This window comes from Leptosomus discolor, chromosome 3 (assembly GCF_034619465.1).
Source record: "Leptosomus discolor isolate bLepDis1 chromosome 3, bLepDis1.hap2, whole genome shotgun sequence".
NCBI classification, from domain to species: domain Eukaryota; kingdom Metazoa; phylum Chordata; class Aves; order Leptosomiformes; family Leptosomidae; genus Leptosomus; species Leptosomus discolor.
Window position 1 is genome coordinate 10539862 of NC_141393.1, and position 22960 is coordinate 10562821.

General features: G+C 43.5%; 1 protein-coding gene across 1 annotated transcript; it reads right to left on the reverse strand.

The window, feature by feature from the left end:
* On the reverse strand, positions 1–22727 carry PLD4 (phospholipase D family member 4). The gene is made up of 13 exons (XM_086462968.1): positions 22649–22727; positions 21465–21526; positions 15203–15262; positions 12102–12191; positions 10251–10459; positions 9380–9563; positions 7866–7986; positions 7371–7498; positions 6997–7197; positions 6462–6601; positions 2958–3123; positions 1841–1937; positions 1–509 (listed from the first exon to the last, which is right to left on the reverse strand). Exons 1-13 carry the CDS (start codon positions 22725–22727, stop codon positions 301–303), a joined length of 1746 nt encoding a protein of 581 aa, XP_086319094.1. The 3' UTR covers positions 1–300.
* Between the last annotated feature and the right edge of the window lie 233 nt (positions 22728–22960).

A 22960-nucleotide genomic window follows, 5' to 3' on the forward strand; every position in this document is an offset into this window, starting at 1 on the left:
ATAGCACAGCAATAACGATCTGCATCTCTGATATATTAAGATCTGGTTGTATCTTCCATGTTTGCTACAGTATCAGACAGCTCGTCATATAACACTGTATGCATTTCATTAACTCTGGGATGAGGTAATCACACAAAAAAGGAAACGTCACACACTGACTAATGGTTTTGCAGGTAGAGTCAACTATGAGAAGTTCTTGCATCATCAAAGAATGTGGACACCACGAGGAAGCGATTTCTCTGATAAGGACATAAAGAAGAAAGCTCCTTTTTTCTATTTTAATGTGTATTTCAATTCACTTCAGAGTCTGCCTCTCCAGTTACAGTCTTTCTGTCCTTGTACATCTTCCAGATTCACTGCATATTTGGATTGCCAGTCTCGCTCAAAAAGGTTTTTTAATTGTTCCTGGAGAGGCTGTTGCCTTCTTTGCAGGTTGGTCAAATTCTGTTTGATAATTAGTCCCACGCCAGCTGTATTAATGAAGTAATCTTCCGACCAATTGGAAGTCCCTATGCAATGGAAAAGTAGCTAATCAGAAAACATCCATTTCCCAGAGTTCTGTTTGATCTCCATACTTGTTAAGTCCACATTGCCTGGCTCTGCTGATTTGCTGTACAACTGCAAATCTCATTAGGACCAACAGAGCAGCAAAAATCAGGTCACTTCCTTCTTATTCCAGACCTCGGGTTTCAGAAATTCAGTATTAACTGCAGCCCTGAAGATTCGTAACCTGCTGATTCCTTACAGCCTGTGGCAGAGATGCACTAATCTACTAATTATAAATATGGGAATAGGGTGCCACATTTGGGTATTAAGATGGGTAAAAGCTAGTGTTTGATATGAGTTTCTGTATTTAAAGAAAAAAAAATCCTTAATAGACTTAATTCTCTTTGCTTGTTATGGGGAAACAAGTGAAGAAACTGAACCCTTGTTCAGTAAATCCTCAGGAGCTGTTCTGAGCTCAGCATGCAACAACTGCTTTTAAAGCAGACAAAGCTGGGCACCCAGCTGTAGACATTGTCTAGGTCTCTCTCCAAAGCTACCACAATTCAGAAAACCAAACACCATAAAAAACACACACTTTATCACTTAGCACTTCTGATGATGTTCGCCTTAGCCAGAAAAATCTACTGTCAATTCCAGAAGGTGCTTAGGCATGAAAACAAATTATCTGCATATCTATCTTCAAAAGACAACTCAGTAAGAAAGACCTTCCATTAAAGGCAATTGGAGCTGCAAGTCCTCAGCCCGTTGGAAGATCGGGCTGTTTGCTGGTTTGCATTGCTTGGAGGATGAGCTGACTGAAATGACAGAGCCCTTTCACATTCCCTTTTTTTCGAGGGATCCTAATAAGAGTGAAAAACAAACACCATCCTGATTTTCAGGAACTGAACATTAAGGTTTTCTCATTTCCTTTCCTAGAGTTCTGTTCAACAAACAGTGCGTGGAATTGATTCCTCCCAGCAATTTCTTTTTATTAAAGCACGATAACGTTATATACTAGAGCATCAGCTATCACTGCATCATTCTGAGCACAGTCTGTGAAATTCCTACTGTGCTTGTCACAGACTGTGCACTCAGACTTGTCATGCTCTGTTCTTAATGGTTCATAATCGTATGAAATAATCTTTTACTGAACTTGACCTACATTATTGGCTCCCCTTTCACATCTCACTTCTTTATTCAGGGTAAACATTCTGACGGAGCCATATACTTTGATATGTTTATCTGCTTTACATGACAAAATGAGGTCTTTTTTGACATTGCAGCCCATCCTATCTCAGCCTCAGTCCTATAGATCTGAAGGTACTGTAAGTGTTTGGAATAATGGAGTACATACCAATATAGGCTACTTTATCAGTGACCATATATTTGTTGTGATTCACTCTCCCATGAGGAATATTTGTGTGATTCAGAACTGGAACAATGAAGAGTTTCTGGAGGGAGAGAAATTAAAAACATAAATAGAAATAATATTGAGTGAGGAACCGACTGACTAATTGGACAATGCAGATTTTCTATATTTTCAAAGAATAAAATAGCACAGAAAGAAGAGAATACTCCACACACTGTTATTAAATGTACCATAAAAGAGATTTTACTCTTATCCAAGAAAACTAACAAATAGTACTTCCCCTATACACAAAATTGGATAAGCAATTAAGATCAGATAAGGATAATGTTTGCTTCACAATGTTCCATTAGTGGCACAGCTATTATCATTACAGGGCAGACAATTAAATGCAGTTTTAGGCAGCTGTTTAATAGATCAGCATTTTCCACTGATTGCTGCTCTTATTTTGTGCTAGAATGGGCTGATCACAGACACAAGGGGTAATGCAGGCAACAATAATGCCTAACTTTTTCTGTTAACTCTTACTAAAATCTACTTTTATTTTTTTTTGTTAAAACCATTTCTCTTTACTTCTGTGACATCTCTCTGTCATGGTAACCACATCATTTTGGGAACTTCCACACCATCCCCACTCTACTTCATACATTCCAGTCTAGTGCCTATGGCCTGTGTGTAATATTTAGTGTTCAAAAATAGATCCATTTGTATAGACAGTCAGCAGAGCTCTCAATTGTAAAAAAATTGATAGCAATTAGACCCATTTAAGATATTCCATACAGGAAAAGGTCTATAAGGAGAGCATTAATTTGTCATATAAACTGTTAGTGCCATGGTGCTCAGCAAAAGCGACTGCCTGGGTAATGTCACAACTGGTGCAGCTAGGCGCATCCCTTGATATCACTCGTAGCTTGCAATAGCTGCTTCCTCAAAGATTATCTCTTGGGCCTTACTTTCTCTAGGACCTGAAACAGTCACTGCAACAATGGACAATGGCTTCTCTAAAACCTGGCACTTGCACATGCAACTGGCAGCTTAGACTCAATAACTGGTGTGAGGCCCATATCCTCAAGCTGTCTTTCCAAAATCAGGTTTCTTATCGTACCACGTCAACACTGATGTGGGCTTGTGGGTTGTTGAGAGCACGCAGGGACCTCAGATAGTAGAGCATGGCTGGGTCGGAGTGGGTCCAGCAGCTGACCAGAAGCCGGATTTGTACTCTGTAGTTGAAAGCTGCACGTCTCAGAGCGTTGTCAATGGCTGGCCAGTATCTACAGAAAAGTAGGTGATAATAGGGGTACGAAAAAGGGGTATTTTTGAAAGAGTTCAGTAGCAAGCTGTGACAATAAACTGAGAATACATGAGATGCTGTGCACAGATGGGTTCTCTGATGTCTAGGAAGAGGAACACTTGTGCCTTCACTGAAGGTATAAATAAGATTCCTGCCTTCTACCCAGCCAGTTCTTTTCACAGTGTGTTTTGAGACCTCCAGTCTCTGCCAAATTGGATTGAAACTGGTCAAAAAGTTTAAAGCTCAGTAAAGTGCATGTAAACAGATACACACACAGAGCATGGTGCCATCATGCTTATTTCCTTAGGAAAGTAAAAATAACAATATCAATTCCAATGTAAAGCAGCTCATACAGCATGAAGTAAAAAGGACAGTGCAGAGCCCAGAGGAAAGCCCAAGAGCTGTTTTATAGAATATGGCCATTTCAGGATCCTGGAGACTGTTTCTAGTGTCTGCAGTGGTCCTGTGCCATCAGCCAGCATGGATGGGCTCTGTCCCTCCCCATCCCTTCTTGCCCTCTTTATTATGCCGTGTGCCCCCGAGGTAACACACACACAGCTGTGCTTTCCTGAGCACTGGGCTGTCCGTTTTCCTGACACTTGTGTTGGCAGTAGCCCAGGGGGAGATTTTTAACATCCTTCACCCAACTAGGCAATACAAAAGGCTGGACAACGTACATCCCAGGACTAGTAACGCCAAATGCCCATGTAGCATTTTTGTTCTGTAGATCTTAACAAGTGCTGCATGGAGGAAGGCAAACATCTTCAGTACAGATTGGAGGTCTGGTACAGGGGGAGGTCTGGCACTCACTCACAGTCCCATGAGCAATGATGAATTAATTTGCCTAACTTATTCCTTTTGGTCTTACGTACAAAGGCCTGAATTCTCTAATCCTCCCTCTCACATCATCCTATCGTAATCAAAAGACCGGCCATGTGTTTCAGGCTCAGGCTGACTTGTAGATACCAAAAACACTCGGAAAAACATTACTATTTAGAAATACTATTTTTGAACATTTTCCGGTTTTTAAACATATCAGTTTCTAGTTGATTAACACTCAGGCATTAAGACAGCAGCTTTGTTTCCTCTGCCTCAGCTGCTGGAGGAACCTAACCTGAACTAATCAGCCTCAATTCATTGCACTACAGCTGGTTGCTGTGGAGATAGCCCAAGGCCCTGCGCATCTTTCCCTAGGCCTTTCAAACTCTTGTTTGCATCTGATCAGGCCCTAGATGTCACAAATGGTGGATTAAGGCTTCAGATGAAGAATGAGGAGTATGAACACACCCGTTCTTAAGGGGGAAAAGAGACTTTCTATGAACCTATTCTTAGCTAACATCAGGAGATGTGAAACCCAGAGATTCAACTGTACGACACAGAAACCGAAAATCCTCTAAGCTGTTTGATTTATGAAAAATATCCTCCAAGTGGAAGGTAGTCTTTGAGATTTTGTTTCAAGGACAGTGGAATTATCTGTGTCTATCTATTATCCTACACTTTTCCTGCTAACACACTCATGCCCAGCTGAACAGCAGAGGCTTTACAGAGACGTGCCACTGGACATGATGCATGGTATAATTCTGGCTAAATGGCAACCTAGAGCTCACCGTATACTTTACAAGCCATGTTTACATGATTATTTCCCTTGAACTTCTTTCTCAGACAGATTATTTAGACAATTGGAAAACCCCGAAATTTTACAAGCAGGTAATACTCATAGCACTTGGTTGCATGTAAACATCCTAATTCAAGCATGTCTAAATTCATTTGGAGTCTTATTGGTTGTCCCATGACTGACTAACTTCCTGTGTTACTCAGATTTGAGTTGATGTGCAGAGTCAGCATAATTCTGCTGTGACCCTGGGCCCGTTGCAGCGGTCCACCACACATAATTTGATCGCTCCAGACCACCACTACCACCTTCTCTTTGAGAGCTGTTGCTGCATTGTCCTAGGTTACAGTGTAAAATGTGCCAAAAGGAAAAAAAAAGTATTCTATTACCATCTTCAGGAGCTGTTGAGACCAGGTGGGGCGCTGCTCCCTGCCTCCCCCCTCTGGACTATCTTCTGTTAATGGGCACAACAATGCCTTATCGCCTGACCCATCGATAACTGCTCCTGGACTATCTCCTGTCAATGGCCCATCAAGGAACTGCCTCACGACTCCCTATCCCATTGTGAGATGCTCCACCCGGGGGGAAGGAGCCAAGCAGACCATGCCAAATAAAAACTGAGATTTCGAACACCCTAGCAGCCTTCTTCCACTGGATTCCCAGAGGAGTTTTTCCCCCCACTGGAGTTCCAGAGGACAAGAGCTACCTACCTACCACTGGACCTTCGGAGGAAGACCAGACTCTTTTACCTGATTGCTGCTTCCACAGAACTACATCCATCGCTTCAGGAGGACTGCAGCCAGCATCTTATCGGACTGCTACTGCCACCCTAACAGGGTGTCAGGTTGTATTTCTGACTCTGTCAGTGTAAACCAGTGGGCTGTTTGTTTTTCCCTGCCTTGTGTTATATATATATATATATATATATATAAATATAAGTAAAGAACTGTCATTCCTATTCCCCATATCTTTGCCTGAAGGCCCGTTAATTTCAAAATTATAATAATTTGGAGGGAAGGGGGTTGCACTTTCCATTTCAAGGGAGGCTCCTGCCTCCCTCCGCAGACACCTGTCTTTCAAACCAAGACATGCATGCATCCAGCATGCTTCAAGAACTTGAATATCCCTAGATGGAATTATTAAAAAAAGTAAAATAAAGGCCCAGAAGTTTCTTTTAGAGACCGTTTCAGCTACCACTGCAGAGATGAGCAAAGACAGTTAAGAATCACCCTCTAAACTATGGGTCAAGTATGTCAAACAGGCAGCAGAGCCAGAAGTTCAAGAACCTTCAGAAGTAAAGAACAGAAAGAGAGAAAGAGGAGCAGAAGAGGGGAGAAAATTTTTCTCTGAAAAGTCTGATATCAGATATATTCCTTCTGTTCCCATTCCTCTCTCTATTCATAAAGCTGCTCTGTTGTATTTTGAAAGGAGCTGTACCTGACTGTCCCTAGTCTGGCACTTCACAGTTTTCTTGCTGTGTGAAGAGCACAGGAGGCTGCTTTAAAACACTAACGAAACGCACAGGCAGTATGGGATACCATCCTTCCTATAGCATCGGTATTTGCACAGTTCATGAGGTGGCCGTGAACGCAGAACAAAGCCTCAGTTCTCCCCACTCTGAATATTTTCATTGCAGAAGGGGTGGAATAGTATATTTTTCCTTTAGATAGTGCGGTCAACTGATTTGCTCAGAATTGAAGTTGTACCTTTCTGGATGCATGAAACGGCTGGTGGGGAAATATTCCATAACAGAAACATAGACAAATTCCTGTGCCTCACTGATGATACTGGTTATAGCAAAGAGGTCATGGGTGCGACCTTCTGGACAAAATGCTGGAGGAGAAGCCTGTAAAGAAGAAAACACACAGGTCAGTGATTTCATCCTTTTTTTCTGTCAGACTGTGATTCATTTATATTTAGATCTGTTCAGTTTTCATTACAGTAGCACAAAGCACTTGAGGTAGACCACTACCATTCCTCATGCCTTCCTTGTCCTGACGGGTCAGAGACTCATATTTATTGAGGCCACAGGTGATTAAAGGAGACCTGCACTCTGTTCTTGCCATCCTAGCTGACAGCCAAAGCTAGGTCAATGTTTATTCCTTGAGTAGTTCCAGAGAAACCTGTTGATTGAATTATTATCCAGCTGGAACACAAGTAACTGAGGACTGCTGAAGATATTTTCTGGCCAATGCTTAAACACAGTTTACAGTCTACTTTGTTATGTTAAAACATACTTACAGAAAAATAGGCCTTTGTCAAGATTCCATTAAATTCTGCTTCCAGAGGCCAATACTTGTTAATGTGGGTAGAATAATTAAGAGGCCAAGGGAATGGGATGGTAGCATTTGCATGTCCAAGATCCCAGTAAGTACTAAACGTTTTCCAGAGGTCTTTGGCCAAGCAGCTGCAGTTGTATATCACAACACCACACTCTTTCACCTGCAAAGAGAGCAAGCTATGATACAGCCCTAGAGAAAGCCACCTCCACCTCCAGGGGTTTCTTTGCTGTTTCTCCCACTTGGTCAATAATTTACATAATTATGATTTTTCTCTATTATGTTCTAGAACATTAATTTCCCCCAGATTTTTGAATATGCAGCAGCAGAGCTTACCTGAGATAAAGATCTCCAGTCCATATTTGCACTACCAATATATATATGTTTCATGTCTACAATCCAGAATTTGCTATGCAACACTCCTCCTGCCAAATGTCCAAAATCAATCCTTTTTACATGAGCCCCTGAAGAAGAATGGGGAGGGTAAAAAAGAGTTTAGACACAGCATGGAGATAACAATCTATACTGCTCCCCTGACAGTCAGAACATGTCTGGATGTCTAATAATGGCAGCCAGTAATAACTACCAAAATTCACAAGCACTCGTGCCTGTGAACACAGTAACTTGCAAAAATACACAAAATGTGAACTTTCAGAAAAATCCTTAAGGGCATGACAACATACACAGAAGTCGTGAACTAGTGAACACATAGTGCTTGTCCTCTGAACTCATATAAACACCACGCCAATACAGGCCTTGGAGACCAGTTTCTCTCAGATGCCTTTTTGCAATACTGAAGTTGTGAGTGCATCACTGAAGTGAGGTAATTACCTTTTTCCTCTAAAAGCTCAAGGTCAGTTGAATTTGTAGCCAAAGTTGGCATACTTGCTGCAACATACACAGAGACATTCTCTGCGAGTAATCTCTCAAACCTCTTCAGAATATCTTCACCCTGCATGGTACATTGTTTGTTATTTTTTATATTTTTTCATAGAACATGTAGTAAGATCTATGCAAGTAGAGTGTTATTAACGGATGCTTCCTTTGAAGAATCCCAACACAATGAAGGTCAGAAATTTCACGTATTTCAGGAGTGTTTCCAGTACAGAAAAAAAGGGAACAAAGATTCTCATCCAATGTATGAAAAAAAAAATTATTTTCTGTCATTTAATGCTATTAGATATAACATTTAAAAGTATGACCATAAACATCCCAGACTTCAAAGGTGAATGCCCCAATGAAGATCAGCTTTGAGATGCTCATGCTCAACAGAGACGCTAGGTCATTTCTCTCTGAGGGTGAAAGTAACAGAGACTCTCCTACACCGATCCACCCCTTTGGCAGAGACAGGGCTCAGCCTTATATCTGCCACTTTTACTTCTCATGTGGAGGGAATGAGCCGACTTGAAACAGTGGAACAACCCGGGGAGGAAGACAAGGAGAGCAGTCCCAGAGGGACCATGAGGACAATGAGGAAGGCATGCCAGGAGGGAGGTAGAGGCTTGGCCTCAGTAATAAACAGGCCAGCACCTGGTCTGTCGGCACACAGCACGATTCCTGACACACGACTATACTTTGTACCTGGCTGAAACAGGGTGGCCTTGTCCCTTCTGCTTTTCAGAACAGTCCTCCAAACCCTGCTCAGGCTTTCCTGGGAGGTTGCCTGTTGCCACAGGCCAAAAGAAAGCCAAGGGACAATTGAACATGGTGGACAGTCACAAGGTGAGCCTGTGCTGTGGCCTCTGTTGTTTACTTTCGGTGGTGGAGCCAGAGAGGCCTCACAGGAAGCCTGGCAGCACAGGGAGCCCAGGAGGACAGCCCTGCAAAGGAGAATGAATGCCCTAAGCTGCTGTCCAATGGCATGGTTCAAGGACACCTGCAAAATGGGTGAATACAGACGCTGCATCTGTGCACAGGGGAGAAGAAGCCGCTGAAGCAGTCAAAAGTCCAGCAGACTTTGCTTCCTGACTCTTCCAGCTAATCAGTAGGAACTGGCACGTTCACTAGTATGGGATCCTGTAGGCTCTTCAGCCATGCACTGGCTGCCCCTACCACAGGTTGACCATCTGCCAGGTAAGCGAGTGTGGTTTTGAGGCTGACCTCTGGTCACTCTTAAAACACAGCGTAGAAATATTTTGAGACACAGGCATAGCCCGGATGGAGTTGAACTTGACTGGAGGAAGAAAGTTGGTGTGCTGCTTCAGACCAGGATGGAAAACCTTTCTGGGTTTGCAGGAAGAGTCAAGCAATGTCTCTGGGAGACAGACCACACAGTCAATCTGCCATCTGCCACATGTGCATGACACATACAACCATAGATGTACTTGTCATTGATTTTCTCCTACCTGCTTGGAAGATGAATCATTGACGTTAATATCCTTCCCAGTAAGAGACCAATAGTAAGAAGCCACATGAATTTTTTCCTGGACTGTATCAAGGAGTTTCATCCAGGCTTGGTACAAGGGTTTGGCTGCAGTGCTGTTTATCTCAAAAGCTAAGTCATAAGGAACATTTTCCACAAGTTCAAAGCTGCAATGGCAATTGTAATATTGTGAAGAAAGCAACTGTGATTCAAGCAGGAAACCAAGCACCTGTCAGGCCATACAGCTGACCATTTTGGACATCAACCTCAAAAGCAAACAAGCTGAGCTGGACAAACAAGCTGGGAGTACTCTCTAATCCGTTTTTATAGCCCAGCATATATTGTACATTGCCCTCTCAAATTCAGCAGAATGGCTTCTCAGTAGCTGTTCTGAGCTTTTATTTTACCATCCTGAAGACAAGGAGAAAAGTAGCCCCCTGGTGCTGGATGTCGCTTTGGTACCCTCCCTACCCTCTGCCAGGACAAGTATCTGCTGCCACCTCCAGCCTCTGAAAGAAGGTGAGCTCAGCAGAGGCTGCTTTGCCCACTGGTTGTTCTGCTGCCTCCCACCGCTGCCACAAAGAGAGGGTGGCTGGAGGTGGTGGAGTAGGACCAGAGCTGTGCTAAACATACAAGCACAGGACCAGTAGTGGATACTTCCCTGACTGTCCCTCGTAACGGGTGACTACCAAAGACCCAGTGCCTAAACAACACCCCCACTCTTCCCAAATAAGTCGTACTTTATCACTTATGATACAATGGGAAGAGAACAAAAGCCATGCTGATATTGTCAGCATTGTAACTATTTCTCCACCTGGTGATCGCTTCTCCATGTGCCATCAGGCCTGGCTTACCTGCAGGAGTCATTGGATCTGTTGGTGCCCTCCTCAATTACTGTGGTTCCTGGCAGATCTCCGTAGAGTTCTTCTTCCTCCTCCAACTCTCCATAAATGCTGACAACTGCTTCTTCTCCATTAGGATGAACTATGCTGTTCACTCTCATGAAGTAAACAGCCATCAGGACAACAAGACCAAGTATAAAAATTGCCCCTAAGATTTGAAACTAGAAGAGAATCCAAATAGGACATTTAAGCGATCACAAAGTCACTGATACACCAGCTAACAGATGTCTACCTGTTGCAGGTCCGTAAATCACAACCTTTGAATAGCAGTTCTGCTTTCAGCTACTGGCAGACTGTTCTTAGATACACCACTGGAAAGGAGGACCACAAGATACACAGGGTTTAGTTCATGTGAAGACCATGATTTTAGTTTTGGCTTCATTTTTTCTGTGCCAACATATCAAAAGCCTTTTTTTTCCCAAACCTTATGATTACTTTGATGTTGATTAGCTTTATTTTAGTGCAAGGCAAATGGGTGTTCAACAAAATTTCTGCCAAAATCAAAACAAGGAAATGCATAACGCAAGGTTAGCTGTCGGCTCAAGCCCAGCACTACCATAAAGAGGAAGTTCATGAAGTCAAGGAAGAAAAAAACAGGTCTGAAAATGTCAGAAGCAGAAGGACATTTTGTGGTTTCTGAACATGTTCTGATTTTGTCTTCTAACTTAAATTTCACTTAAGTTAAACTACACAGATCTCATTTATCTGTGTGGCGAGTGAATAGTATTTCCTTGTCATTCTCGTGTGATGAGTCAGCTTCATTTCCCTTTTTCTGTACATCTTTTTTTTTCCTGAATGTAAATGGAAAAAAAAAGTAGCCGGGCCACCTGGTGTATCCAGATCTGGAGTCCAGCCGCTTACATGCTGAAACGTATAGCCCAGGCTCTATATGTTGCCCTATACTGAGGAGGAAAAGACAGCCACCAGTGCAGATCCATTTCCCCCCAACGATTATAATGTCTGGCTCCTGATGGCAATTCTTGGAAACTGCGACCTTCCACCATGCTCTGATAGGCAATGTGCACTTCAGAGGTGAGTTTTTGAACCTCCAGGCAGGAGAACTGAGTCTGGGAGAGGTCGTGAGGCTGTAGCTATACATGTGGGCTCCTGAAACAGTACATATGAAAATTGCACAGAAACCAATTGCCTCTGAAAGTATCTATTTCGGTTTCTATACGGATGAAGTTTCTTACTTTTCATTTTCTCTTCTTTTCTCAAGATCTACAGTGCTGGCATCAATTTCAGGCAGTGATTTGAATGAGAAAAATGTTTTTAAACTGACTATCTACTAAAATTTTTGTCCTCTGGCTTGTTCTCCCTCTCATTGAGGGCAAAAAACCCCACCAACTTTTAACAGTTCCACTTTTCATCCCATGAACACATTGGCAAGACTCAAACATCGCACAGATTTTAGAAGACGTAAGGTAAGAGATCTATTTGAAGTCACATCATGGCTGTCACCATGCTGTACACTGTGAAGTCCAGGTGCTCTAGGCATGCTGAATAAATAAATAAATGCTGTGCTAATGGTGGAAGTGGGGCTATTTGTACAAGCAAGGTTTACTGTCCTGAGCCAGGGCTGCAGGATTAGGCTCCACATAACTCCCTCTTGGCAAGGTTTGATCAGCCTACTGGATAAATCGATGAGGGTTTTGTCAGTCACTTGTTTACAAATAGAATCAAAACCTACATGCATTTCTGAAACAGGCAATAAAATCATTCTTCTTAATCTGTTATTTCTTTTCAGAAATGTCAGTGTAACCTCAGCTCTTGTAAGCAAATGTAGTGTATCCCAATAATTACCGTTTTGACGTCTTTTTGATTGTTCACGCTTAATTTCATGTTGGAGGACTCATTAAACATCAAGGATGTTTTTAATGCTTTTTTCACAATCTGAAAAACAGAAATGTATGGAAGGGGAAAAATAAAGCTTTATGGCAACATTTATATAAAGCCAGTTACAGACTAGAAATGCAGGTTACTGCCGTTGCTTTATGTAGTGCTCTGGGATTTAAGTACGGATCTGGGCAATATCCTCCCTGTACTATGGGTCTTGAGTGACATTAACAGATTCCAAAGTGAGAGGGAGAGACAGGTCCCTGCAGTTTTTCCCTGGTGCTGCCTACACACAAAACTCACTGCAGTAATTAATGTGTAAACAACTACATCGCTGCCTCTTCTAGTTACCCTTCAACACCCATTTTTGTCCTGTTGCAAGATAACACATTTGCCAACAAGCAATAATTAAGTGCAGAAGCCGTGGGTGACAGTGTACAGCATCAATGTCATCCTGTGTGTGACTCTATTAGGCTCCTGCTCTCTTCCTGTGCTTGTGAACTGTCTTCAACGCGAGTGTCTCTTCCAGAAGGGACTCTGTCAAGCGGACAGGGACCAGGCTGAACTATAAACTCCTCTTCTCCCGTTGCAACCATGACCCTAGAAAATACGTTAACTTCTTATCCTCCCCAGACAATATTGCTCCAATCTTGTGCTACCACCAGGAGAGGCAACCACAAGAGCAAACATCAAAATATGCCAAAACTCCAAGCAGATGGTAGAGCACGGGTAGTTGGCCATTTTCTTATTTTGCCTTCTCCAAAGGTCAAATCAGAAACTTCACACATGCCCAACGGGTCATGAATCATCCCTGCATTGGCAGAGGTGAATTTACCCCATAGGAGTCAGCTGTCATTTTTCATGCTTAGAAGCAAGCAGCACATCCTGGGTTATGGTAGATTTCAGAAAGTGTTACCAGATGATATCACCACATGTCCAGTCCCCAAACTACCACTTCGTATCCCTGAGCCACTGGGTGTGTGTAGCGTGGAGGACGAACATGTGGTGACGGTATCAGATATGCAGTTCCTCTGTGGGTGGCCACACTCAAACAAGTTTTAAGTAGGAAGGATCCTGCCAGCCTTGTTCCATCTGTGTTGCCACACAGTCACAGCTATTGTCATCTGAACTGGGTGGGCTTATGGTGTCTGGGCTCATGGTGTCTTCTCTCCCACACCAGTAAGGCAGCATGGCCACACATGTCCGTGCTGCATCCAGCTCCTGCCCACTCTGCCTTTCTGTACGGATGCTGTGACCATATGGAAGAGGCAGGAGTTGGACACAGCACAGACATAGCCCCAAAGGCTTCTTGTGGGACCCAGCTCACAAGAACCAGTGGGGCTGAACCAAAGAGTTGGAGGATGTCTTGGGAGACAAGGGAGGTGGCTGTGAAACAGTGACTTGGGGAATGGGGAGAGGGATGTGAAAAGAGAGGACTCAAGGTAAAAGAACTGAGAATGGAGAATGAGAAGGGTGGAGAGGGAAGAAAAGGTATGAACAGTGGTGCTTAAAAGCATGCTAGAGCTGCAGAGATGAAAGCTAAGTTTCCATTTCAGGGTCTGCTTGTTGTTGTTATCAGCTGTATCAGCACAGCAATGCCTACTTTCCAAGGCAGTTTTACTCACACTTTTCACTGGCCCTTCCTTTTGCTGCCCCCAGATCCAGATGGATTTTATACACTAGAAATAGTTATAAATGCTGGCAGGTAATCACCCATTCTCCCAGTCCAGGACAAACTGAGCTGCTGCCAGCAGCGCAAGACAGTTGCCCGTTCCCTGGTGAATGTCAGACTCCCATGCCCCTGAAACCTAAGTTCATGCTTTAAGCACAGAACAAAAATGTGGCATCTTATCCAAAACAGCTTACAGCACAAGCAGAGAGAGGAGATATGACACACCGTGCAGAGCAAGCGACCCGTGCAGAGCAAGGTTCCCCAACCTTGAGAGAAAGTGGTCAAATACCAACCCAGAAAACTTAGTGGGAACAAAACGAGGAGGGAGCAAGGGACAAGGGGCTAAGGATTTTGGCAGAAAACTGAGGCAAAGGGGTTTTAAAGGAGGATGAGAAAGGCAGCTGAAAAACAACAGCAACGGCCCTTCAGCCTGGGCGAGGAAAGCCCAGCGAGGTTGCAGGTCACAGTCCACAGCTCGTTGCTCCAGCGGCAGCTGTCGCAACCAGCTGGGCTATCTGGTAACAAACGGGTCCCCAGGCTGCCCCGGGTGGTTCTCATCACACAACCAGAGCCTGAGAAGTGTCATCTTGCTCCTTGGTCCCCAAAGCTAAAGTGCTCACCACAATACATCTGGCAACCCAAGCAGTGTCTCGGTAAGAAACTGCAGCGCGTCGGTGCACTTCCAGCCATGTGATGGCTTCAGAAGGACGGAACTTGTGAGAAGCAACTTGTTTCGGTTCTCTTTTTTGGCAAGTTACAAAATGGCTTCAAAGAGCAGCTTTTCTCTTAAAACACAAAACCGAACAGATCTCATATGTGCCATAATAGAGTCATCTACCGCTTGGTTCAAAAAAAGTCCTTGGTATCTTTGACTGGTGATGGGTTAGATTCCCAGCTGCTATGCAGAAGTCATGAGAACTGCACTAACATATGCAGTTTAATTTTCAAGAAAGAAAACATCACAGACTCAACCAGAATTCTTACTAATAATATTGTAGCTGCTCAGTAATTAACTATGGCTCCCTCTAAGCTTTCAGAGCTTTACTAGCTGCCAATTTCAATGACTAAAGTTCATCCAAGAGCAATAAATACAAGCTCTACTTAGTGTTGCTTCACAGACTGGAACACAAGCTAATACCACAATCTGCTGAGTACACACAGGAGACTGTAGTTTATAACATTAGGCTGTTTTCTCCCTGCCCCCAAAATAACTTTTTGGACTTCTTTGCTCCATCAGCATCAAACTGTTTCAGATTTTGGATTTCAAACAAGGCTGAGACTTTTCACTGTAGAAAATCCTCCCCAGAAGCTGTTTGAAGTCCCTCAGATTAACAAGGCGCATTCATCTCTCCATGACCACCCCCCAACACTCGGAAGATGATGGAAAATTACTTACCACCCTGGAAGACCTCCTCCTGTGTGGATGTCCTGCTGTAGTCTGATGTGACTCCCAATCCTACTTACAAGAGGCAGCATACATGATTTTCACCAGCAGATAAGTTTCAGGTTCTTCTGTCTTATAACTCCTCCTGCTGCAGATTACTTCCTCTTAAACACTGAGTGTCACAACATGCACTGACAGAGTCCCAGGTTACCATCTAGTTGTTACTACCCAGTTCTTAGACTGCAGGTCCTGATCTCCACCTGTTTGGCACAACTTTCTACAGTGCCTGACCTGGCTCAAACTCTGTTGAAGCCTAAGTTCCCACTGCCTTCAGCGGTGTAAGATCAGAGCCTAGGTCAGCTCTAGAAGACACTGGTTGAAAGGACTGCTCAGCTTTGGTGCAGTTTGCATCCCAGACATGGCAGTATCCTCACTGCTTCATTCTTAACCTACCAGAAGCTTCATTTTAAACCGAGGAACAAGCCCTCCAAAACTGCCCCTCTACCTAGTTCCTCTTGTGAGCACTCTCCTGCCCAATCATCCTTGGACAAACTAGCCCCTTTGAAATAATACAGCTTTCGTCTTAAACAAATGGTATTTGGGATTTGGCGTGACATTGTTGAGGAAGAAGGTTACATGCAATGTTGAGTTTGAGGCAACTTCTAAGAAATGGTATCTTCTGTAAAAATCCAATGCTGCACCTCAGTCGACCCAACTCAATACGGCAATGCTGCTGTTATTCTCCAGGCGATCCCTCGATCCTACTGAACTGAAGGCTGCAGTGCCCTAGCTCAGTACCTGAGGAAGGCTGCTGTAGGGGGGAAACAACAAACATGCAACTGTGGACTAACAAGGATCATGAGGCTTTATCATTCCTCATAGTAAAGCTGCTGAAGATGGAAAAGCTAAGAGGAGCCACAGGATAGGTCAGGTACAGCAGAAAGAGGCCTTTCTCTGGGAAGCTGAAGGTGTCGTGAACCGTATGCTTCCCCTAGGACCAAAACACAAGCAGTAACTCAACAAAAACCAAAAGTGAGAGAAAAGAAGATGGTGGAGCAGAGAGGAAGCCTGTTTGACCAGCCAGCTCTCTCCTGAATTTACTGCTGTGCACAGATCACCAGTCACTGAGGCCATCCCAAATCTCTATTAAAACAGGGCTTAAAACCAAGGCGAAGGCCACCTCCATCCCTTCAGACTCAGGTTACCAGAAAGCTGAAGGCAGGATCCTGCTTGACCAAGGTTTCATCTGCTGTCAGGGAAAAGAGGCAGCTCCAGCAAGCCACCACGCTAAAGGTCCAAATCGCCTGTGGGAGGTGTCCCCGTCCCTCCACTGGCTTCAGAGGCTGAGCAACTAAACTAAATACTTCAGCCAAGCACCTCACGAGTTCAAGTCAGCCTGTGTACCGTGCATGTCAGCAAGCTGAGCAACGAGCCGCCTTGCTCTGTTATGTGCAGGACTGAAGCCCTGGCACGAGCTATGCCGACATAAATCACGAAAGTTCCCGCTGACTTCAGTGCATTCAGGATCATACCACACAAGCAGCAGCACATTTGTATGAAGTTCAGAACTTATTCGCTGCTTCACTATCACCAGTTTAGTTCATACTGGGAGAGGCTGGGTTGTATCAGGGGGAAGAGCACCTTCCAGAAAAAGACCCATGTTTCCTCTCCTCCTTGGCAGCTCTCTAAACACTTACAGCACTGACTAATCTCATCGTCCTCCTCCTCTCCAGCTTGCAAAATCCTGATTTTCTTCTGCTTATCTGATCTCACATACCAGCCCATCAATTAGGCATTTCTGATCTTACTAGCAGTGTTGTAGCTTTGAGGGTTTAAGGATGGAAGTGGGTTTGTGGGGAGAATATAGTTTATTTGATCAACTCATGCAATTGAATGGAGGAAAGGAAAGGACTGACAAGTTTCAGGGTAAACATGAAATCTTTTTCATTCCTCCTCTTCCTCGTCTCTCAGACAAGGCTCCTTCTACCAGTTGCTCTGGTTGACTTGCCACCATCCCACACACAGAGTAAACACATCTCTCACTGCACAGTTGGATGCCACTCTGCAGATAACGTACTCCCCCTAAAAAGCATGCTTGGACTCCAGTTTGTTAAAAGGGTGCATGAAAAGATACAGTGAAAGGTCTTTTAACGCCTGTGTGGGAAGTTTGTGAAGAAGAAACTGCCAGTTTAACACATTCTCATCTCCAAGAACTAATAATAGACAAAAATGTCGCCACCACTGCAGAGATTACTACAGAACTACACTTCCCGTTTAATGAGGACTAGGTGGCTGGGCTCCGAACACCAACAGCTGACACAAGGGTGGGAGGCAGGAACAGCCAGGGTCCTTACACTTGAAAAGAAAAATGCTCTGTTTACACTTTGTGTCAAAAGATTGTATACTCAAACGAGCCAGGGAAAAAACAAAAGCCATGTCACATCAAGAATTGGGAAGTGATTCAGCTGACAAGCCTAGAGAAAATTTCAAAGTCTAAATAAAACTGATTCTTTTGTTTGGATATATTTTTAAAGATTTACACAATTTCCACTTTTTGATATTCAATAAATTTACTAAAATATTTAACCACGGACTTGAAGCCTTTAACTTGAAATATTTAACACTTATTTGGAATAATTTTGTTCAATTGAAAATTAAACACTTGTCAGCTTTATTTTGCCTGGAAAAATACTTCAATTGGGAAGAAAAGATCAGTGATTTGCATAGTTCAAGTGATTGCAGAGAGTCATTTGCTGTCTCAGTCTTGTCACTCCTCTTGTGTGGCACTCACCCTTCAGTCACACCTAGGAAAGATGGCCTACAAGTATTAGGAAAAGCTTCAGTATGCACTGTCTGTCTTGAATACATCTGGCTTTGTATTACAAAAACTACACTCCTCTTCGATTTGCAAAGCACTGGCAACCCAGGAAACCACTGGCCCGATGCAACTGCTGTCCTCGGGTCCTCCTGAAGATACAGAACATTTTTCTTGCTCACACAGAGGCTGCCTTGCCTGTGGTGAAGGTGTTACAGGCTGTGTTATAATCCACCCCCTTCAAGCCTGCCCAGCTGCCAGCGGCTAGGAGAGAGATCCATTCTCTGGGAGAAACATACCACTCACAAGAGCGACCTCTGAGACCCAAAAGAGCCATCTAGGGTTACTGCTATGCTAAAGCCACAGGTCCTCTGGCTGAAACCGAATTTCACTCATGCCTCCCGATATTTCCTTGCCTACAAAGTGGCCCCAGGTGCAAGGCGGATGCCACATTTCAGGTTTGTATTTTTTTTTTCCTTCCTGTGAGCTGGAGGAGGTTGACAGAGGCAGCAGCGTTACTGCTGAACAAGCCTTTTCTGGCACCAATTCTTTTGTCAAGTACAGTATTTTCAGTAATTTCTGTTCAAAGGAGGAAAAAAAGCTTAAGCAGGGTAAAGTCCTAGTGAGTACTATTTTCTTATGTTCATTTTCCTTGGCTTCCCTTGCTCAGCCCAAGTCATTCAGAGACCGAAGCAGCCAATCCATTAAAATTAAACACTTTTTCTAGATAACCACATCAGGTGTGCGCTGGTGCACAGCTGCTCCAGGTCTCTGCAGGGATGAATCCGAATGGTTGTTCCCCTCCTAAGAAAAGCAGGACACCCCACAGCTGAACATCCACCGCCGCCCCGCACCAACCCCATCTGACCAGAAAAAGCTGAGACGAGCAGGGCTTTGCTCTTGAACAGTCCACAAACGTGCTTGTCCAAAGAGGCATGGTCCTCCCCCGCCCTCGCGTGGGCAGGACCCACTAGACGAGGGTCTGTTGGTAGATCTTTAACATCAGAAAGTGAGATGATGACTTAAAGTTTTGCTCTAAGGAAGGATGCTGCAGACCCTACTCAAGGCAACGCTTCCTGGCGCTCCCTTCTATACGCACGTGGAAAGCCAGGCTCTATTTCCCAGTGCAGCTGAGGATGCTGAAGAGCCAGGCAGGATTGCAGCTGAATGCTCAGCAGGAAGATGCACAGAGGAGTTCATTACATTTACCATCTATCCTTTATTTTTAAATCCTGCCAGATAGCAGCTTTCATTACGTTGCAAATAGTTTTGGCCACAGTTCCACAACCTCTTACGTTTATTCAGTCAGGCTGTTAAAAAATAATGAAGTGGATGCACTATTGATTTCAAAAGGGCACTCTGCATAGCTCCCGACTCAAACACCATTCAGTGCTGCCGGGGAAGCCTGCAGAGAGGCAATATAGTTAGTGCGTAACCCAGCCCTGTGCTGTAGAGAACACAGACTTCTCTGCAGACACAGAACACACAAGCTAAGCTTAAGAAAGCTTTTTAAGACAAGTAGAAGAATTTTTTTTAATTTCTTTTTTATTTTTCTAGTTATTTTTTTAAAACACAAAATCCTTCCCTAAAACTTTAAGCATAAAAGGTCTCATGTTCAAGTACCTAATGCAAAGCTCACCAGCGGATGGGAAGTGTCCCACTGATCCTGGTTAGGTACTAATATTCCCCCCTCCCGCCCCCCACCCCCACCTTTGTGTTGTAGTTATTGCTGGCAAACAATGACACGTTCTACTTCCTATAGAGCGCAGAGAACTTGGAGGCAGAGTCTCACATGGCACCGAGCAGGGCTGGGGAGGCTGCAGGCACCTGAGGGCTGTGCACAGGGGAAGGACAAATTAATGTTATTTCAAAAGTGCCTGGAAGGATGCAAAGGTCAGACAGAACTGCAGGAGGGAAGGAGGACAGTGATGGAATGAAGAGAAAAAAAAGAATTTCAGACACAAACTTTTTTATAGATAGATAGATAGATATGAAATATATCTATCTATCTATCTATCTATAAGGCGAGAGCAAAAGAGTGAGTCAATGTTTTTCTACAATCACATACCTGCTGGGGAATGATCATATCCAGGCTAGATTTAACTACCATTGTTAATCATGGCAATGAAATAGAACAGTACTAAAAATTAAATCAAGTATCACCATACCGTACTCAGAAGTAAGACCACCCTCAGGTAATGGGGACTTGGGGATTTCAATCTGCAAGTACGGTGGCAGGGGAAAGGGGACTCCTGTGCTACCGGAGAAGGATCTGCCCCAGCCATAGGTGTCACCAGGACACCCCCAGCTGCCCTGCGAGTCCTCAGTTGCCGACAATTCTTTCATTACACTGTATTTAACATAAGTGTGAACAGGCATACGGAAAATTTAGTCTGCCAAACGCATACTCCCCCCAAAGTTAACACACAAAATCCAGAATCATTGTCACATGATAAAAGAATGATTTATTAGAGCAACTTTATGATAAAATTATATAAAATAACAATTTGTTTTTTTAAAGACGTCCACAATATCACCTTGAAACAAAATGTACAGATACTGCCTATAATCCAAACAAAAATAAATTACCATCCAAAAAAAAAAAAAAAGCAGAAAAAAACTGGGCAGGAGAAATAAATCAAAATTATACACAGCATTTCAAGAGGGTGTTGAAAAGAAAAAAAATCATTGATTCAAGTTATACAAACGTGTTTCAGCTTTACTCTCAGACAGCTCAGCTTGCATTTGTGTTGCATGCAAATGGAATGATCCAGTGAACAGTTCAGAACAGCAGAATCAGCAGCATAACAACAGCAGAGAGTGAAATAGGCACAATTCAGCACGGGGCACATCGAAAGTGAACAGGTAGTTCTGTCAGGTCTTTGCAAAAGTTATACACATTTACGGAACTTCAAAAAATGGCTAGTGTGATCTGCAAACCAAGAAAAAACTAGCAGAATCTTGCACTTAAAGAGTTTACACTTTTCACTTTATCTTTTCTTTTTGTCTCCTATTTTTTTCAGTAGGCTGTATGTAAACATTCCACTAGTATGTACCTTTACTAAAATACTCAAAGATGATGCAGACGTTCTTTTCTCCTGGAGCACAACCACAACATGACATCATCGTAGACACATTTAGGTCCTCGCTCACAAAGCTCCTACACATTCTCACAGGAATTTACATTCACGCCATCAGAACAGAGCAACAGGTTTTTACAGTTGAAAGCGTCGAACTGAGAACATGGTTTTCAAGTACAGCGGAAGAGCTGAGGGCTGGGATTTTGAAAGGTGCTCACGGCGTCAGGTACCCAAAGCGTATGGAAACCCAAAAGGACCTGAGCACTTGCTTCACTAAGACTCTGGAAATCCCACCCTTCGTTACATTTCTTCAGTCAGATACAAAACACACAAAAGCCATACGGTACGAGAGCGACCCTCAGGCCAGCAGCACCCTCACCAAGCTCAATGCAAGGCCCATCCGCAGCTCACGGAAGCCAACAGGTATCTTATGCATCGATCCTGGGCCGCCCAGATACACCACGACACACCTGTTAGGCTCACGCTGGCGTCACACAGAGGCATGTTTTCATAGTTACATACAGTACTGCTTGTAAGAACGAACAATCAGCAAAGGAGTAATAGTCAGGTGGCTAGCTCAGCTCTTTGGCTTACCTGGCGCAGACAAGTGCAAACGGGGCGTACTTCAGAAGCAGTGAATGCAAGAATAAATATATTGCATTTCATGATTGACTAGCAAAATTGTTTTAAATACAGAGGATCCAGGGATGAACGTCGTGTCAGGACACAGAAGCATTTTACAGTTTGGCCGAGTCACAAATCAAGCTGTGCATCCTCCCCCCACTTCACACGCACATTTCCAAATTATAAACAGACACCAATTGTTGCATCCTTGTTAGTCACTTGAAGAGGTGCCATATTTTGCAGGTTGATTTAATTGATGTGAGGTGTCTGCAGGCTCTCTCTCAAGTTCAGAACAGAGCAACCAAGGAAGAAAATCCATCCCTGATGTGTTCATGAATGAAAGAAAAATCAAGCAACTTTCACATGAATGTAAAAGGAAGTCTCATCAAGGATACGCTGCAGAGAAACAAAATCCACTAGAGCACAGCCATGAAGATGTGGAAACGTGGGTAACAGGTAATAATCAAAGTCAGATGTCTGAGTAATTCACTTGTCTCTACAGCAAAACTGAAACTAACAGCAACACCTTATCTGTGAAGGTCCTTCAACTCCTAGTGAGTCAGGGTAGCACCTGGTTGCTTCAAACCCTAACCAAGAAGGGCTTGAAAAATTGTCTCTCATATATCAGGAACGATACCACCACTTAAGATATTAATCAAGGACACAGTCAGGTATTTCAAGAAAATACAGATCAGAATAAATGACTGAGTGAACATTCAGATAGTGCGTATATTACAGGCAGAACATCACCAAGGGCAAGTTCTTTTTTTATTCTGCATTCATCCATGTGAAATCCAGCAGATTTGTTCACGGAAGAGCATCTCCACACAAGCAGATGAGTCTTATAACCTACTGGAAATCTTGGAAGGATATTTGCACCTATTGTTTACCAGCCAGCATCTTGCACACTCAAAAGAAACTAATGGCCTGTTGACATACTCCCATTTTGGGACTGATCCTGTTTCTGCTGAAATTGATGCAAAGCTCCCACTGGCTTCACCAGGAAAGCAATCATCATCGTTGCTAGTAAGATTAAACACTTTGTGAGCATCCCTATTGATTTAAATTATTTTAACAGGTTCCCACTGTTACAACATTCTAGCAGAAAAGCTCAGGTAACTACTGAAGCTAACTAAGGAATCCACTACCCACCCCAAAATATATAAAGCCAGCACACAAGAAGCAGTCAAGCTTGGGAAACCATTTTCACTGGTTAAACTACACACTGTATGAGGGCAAAGTGGAACTCAT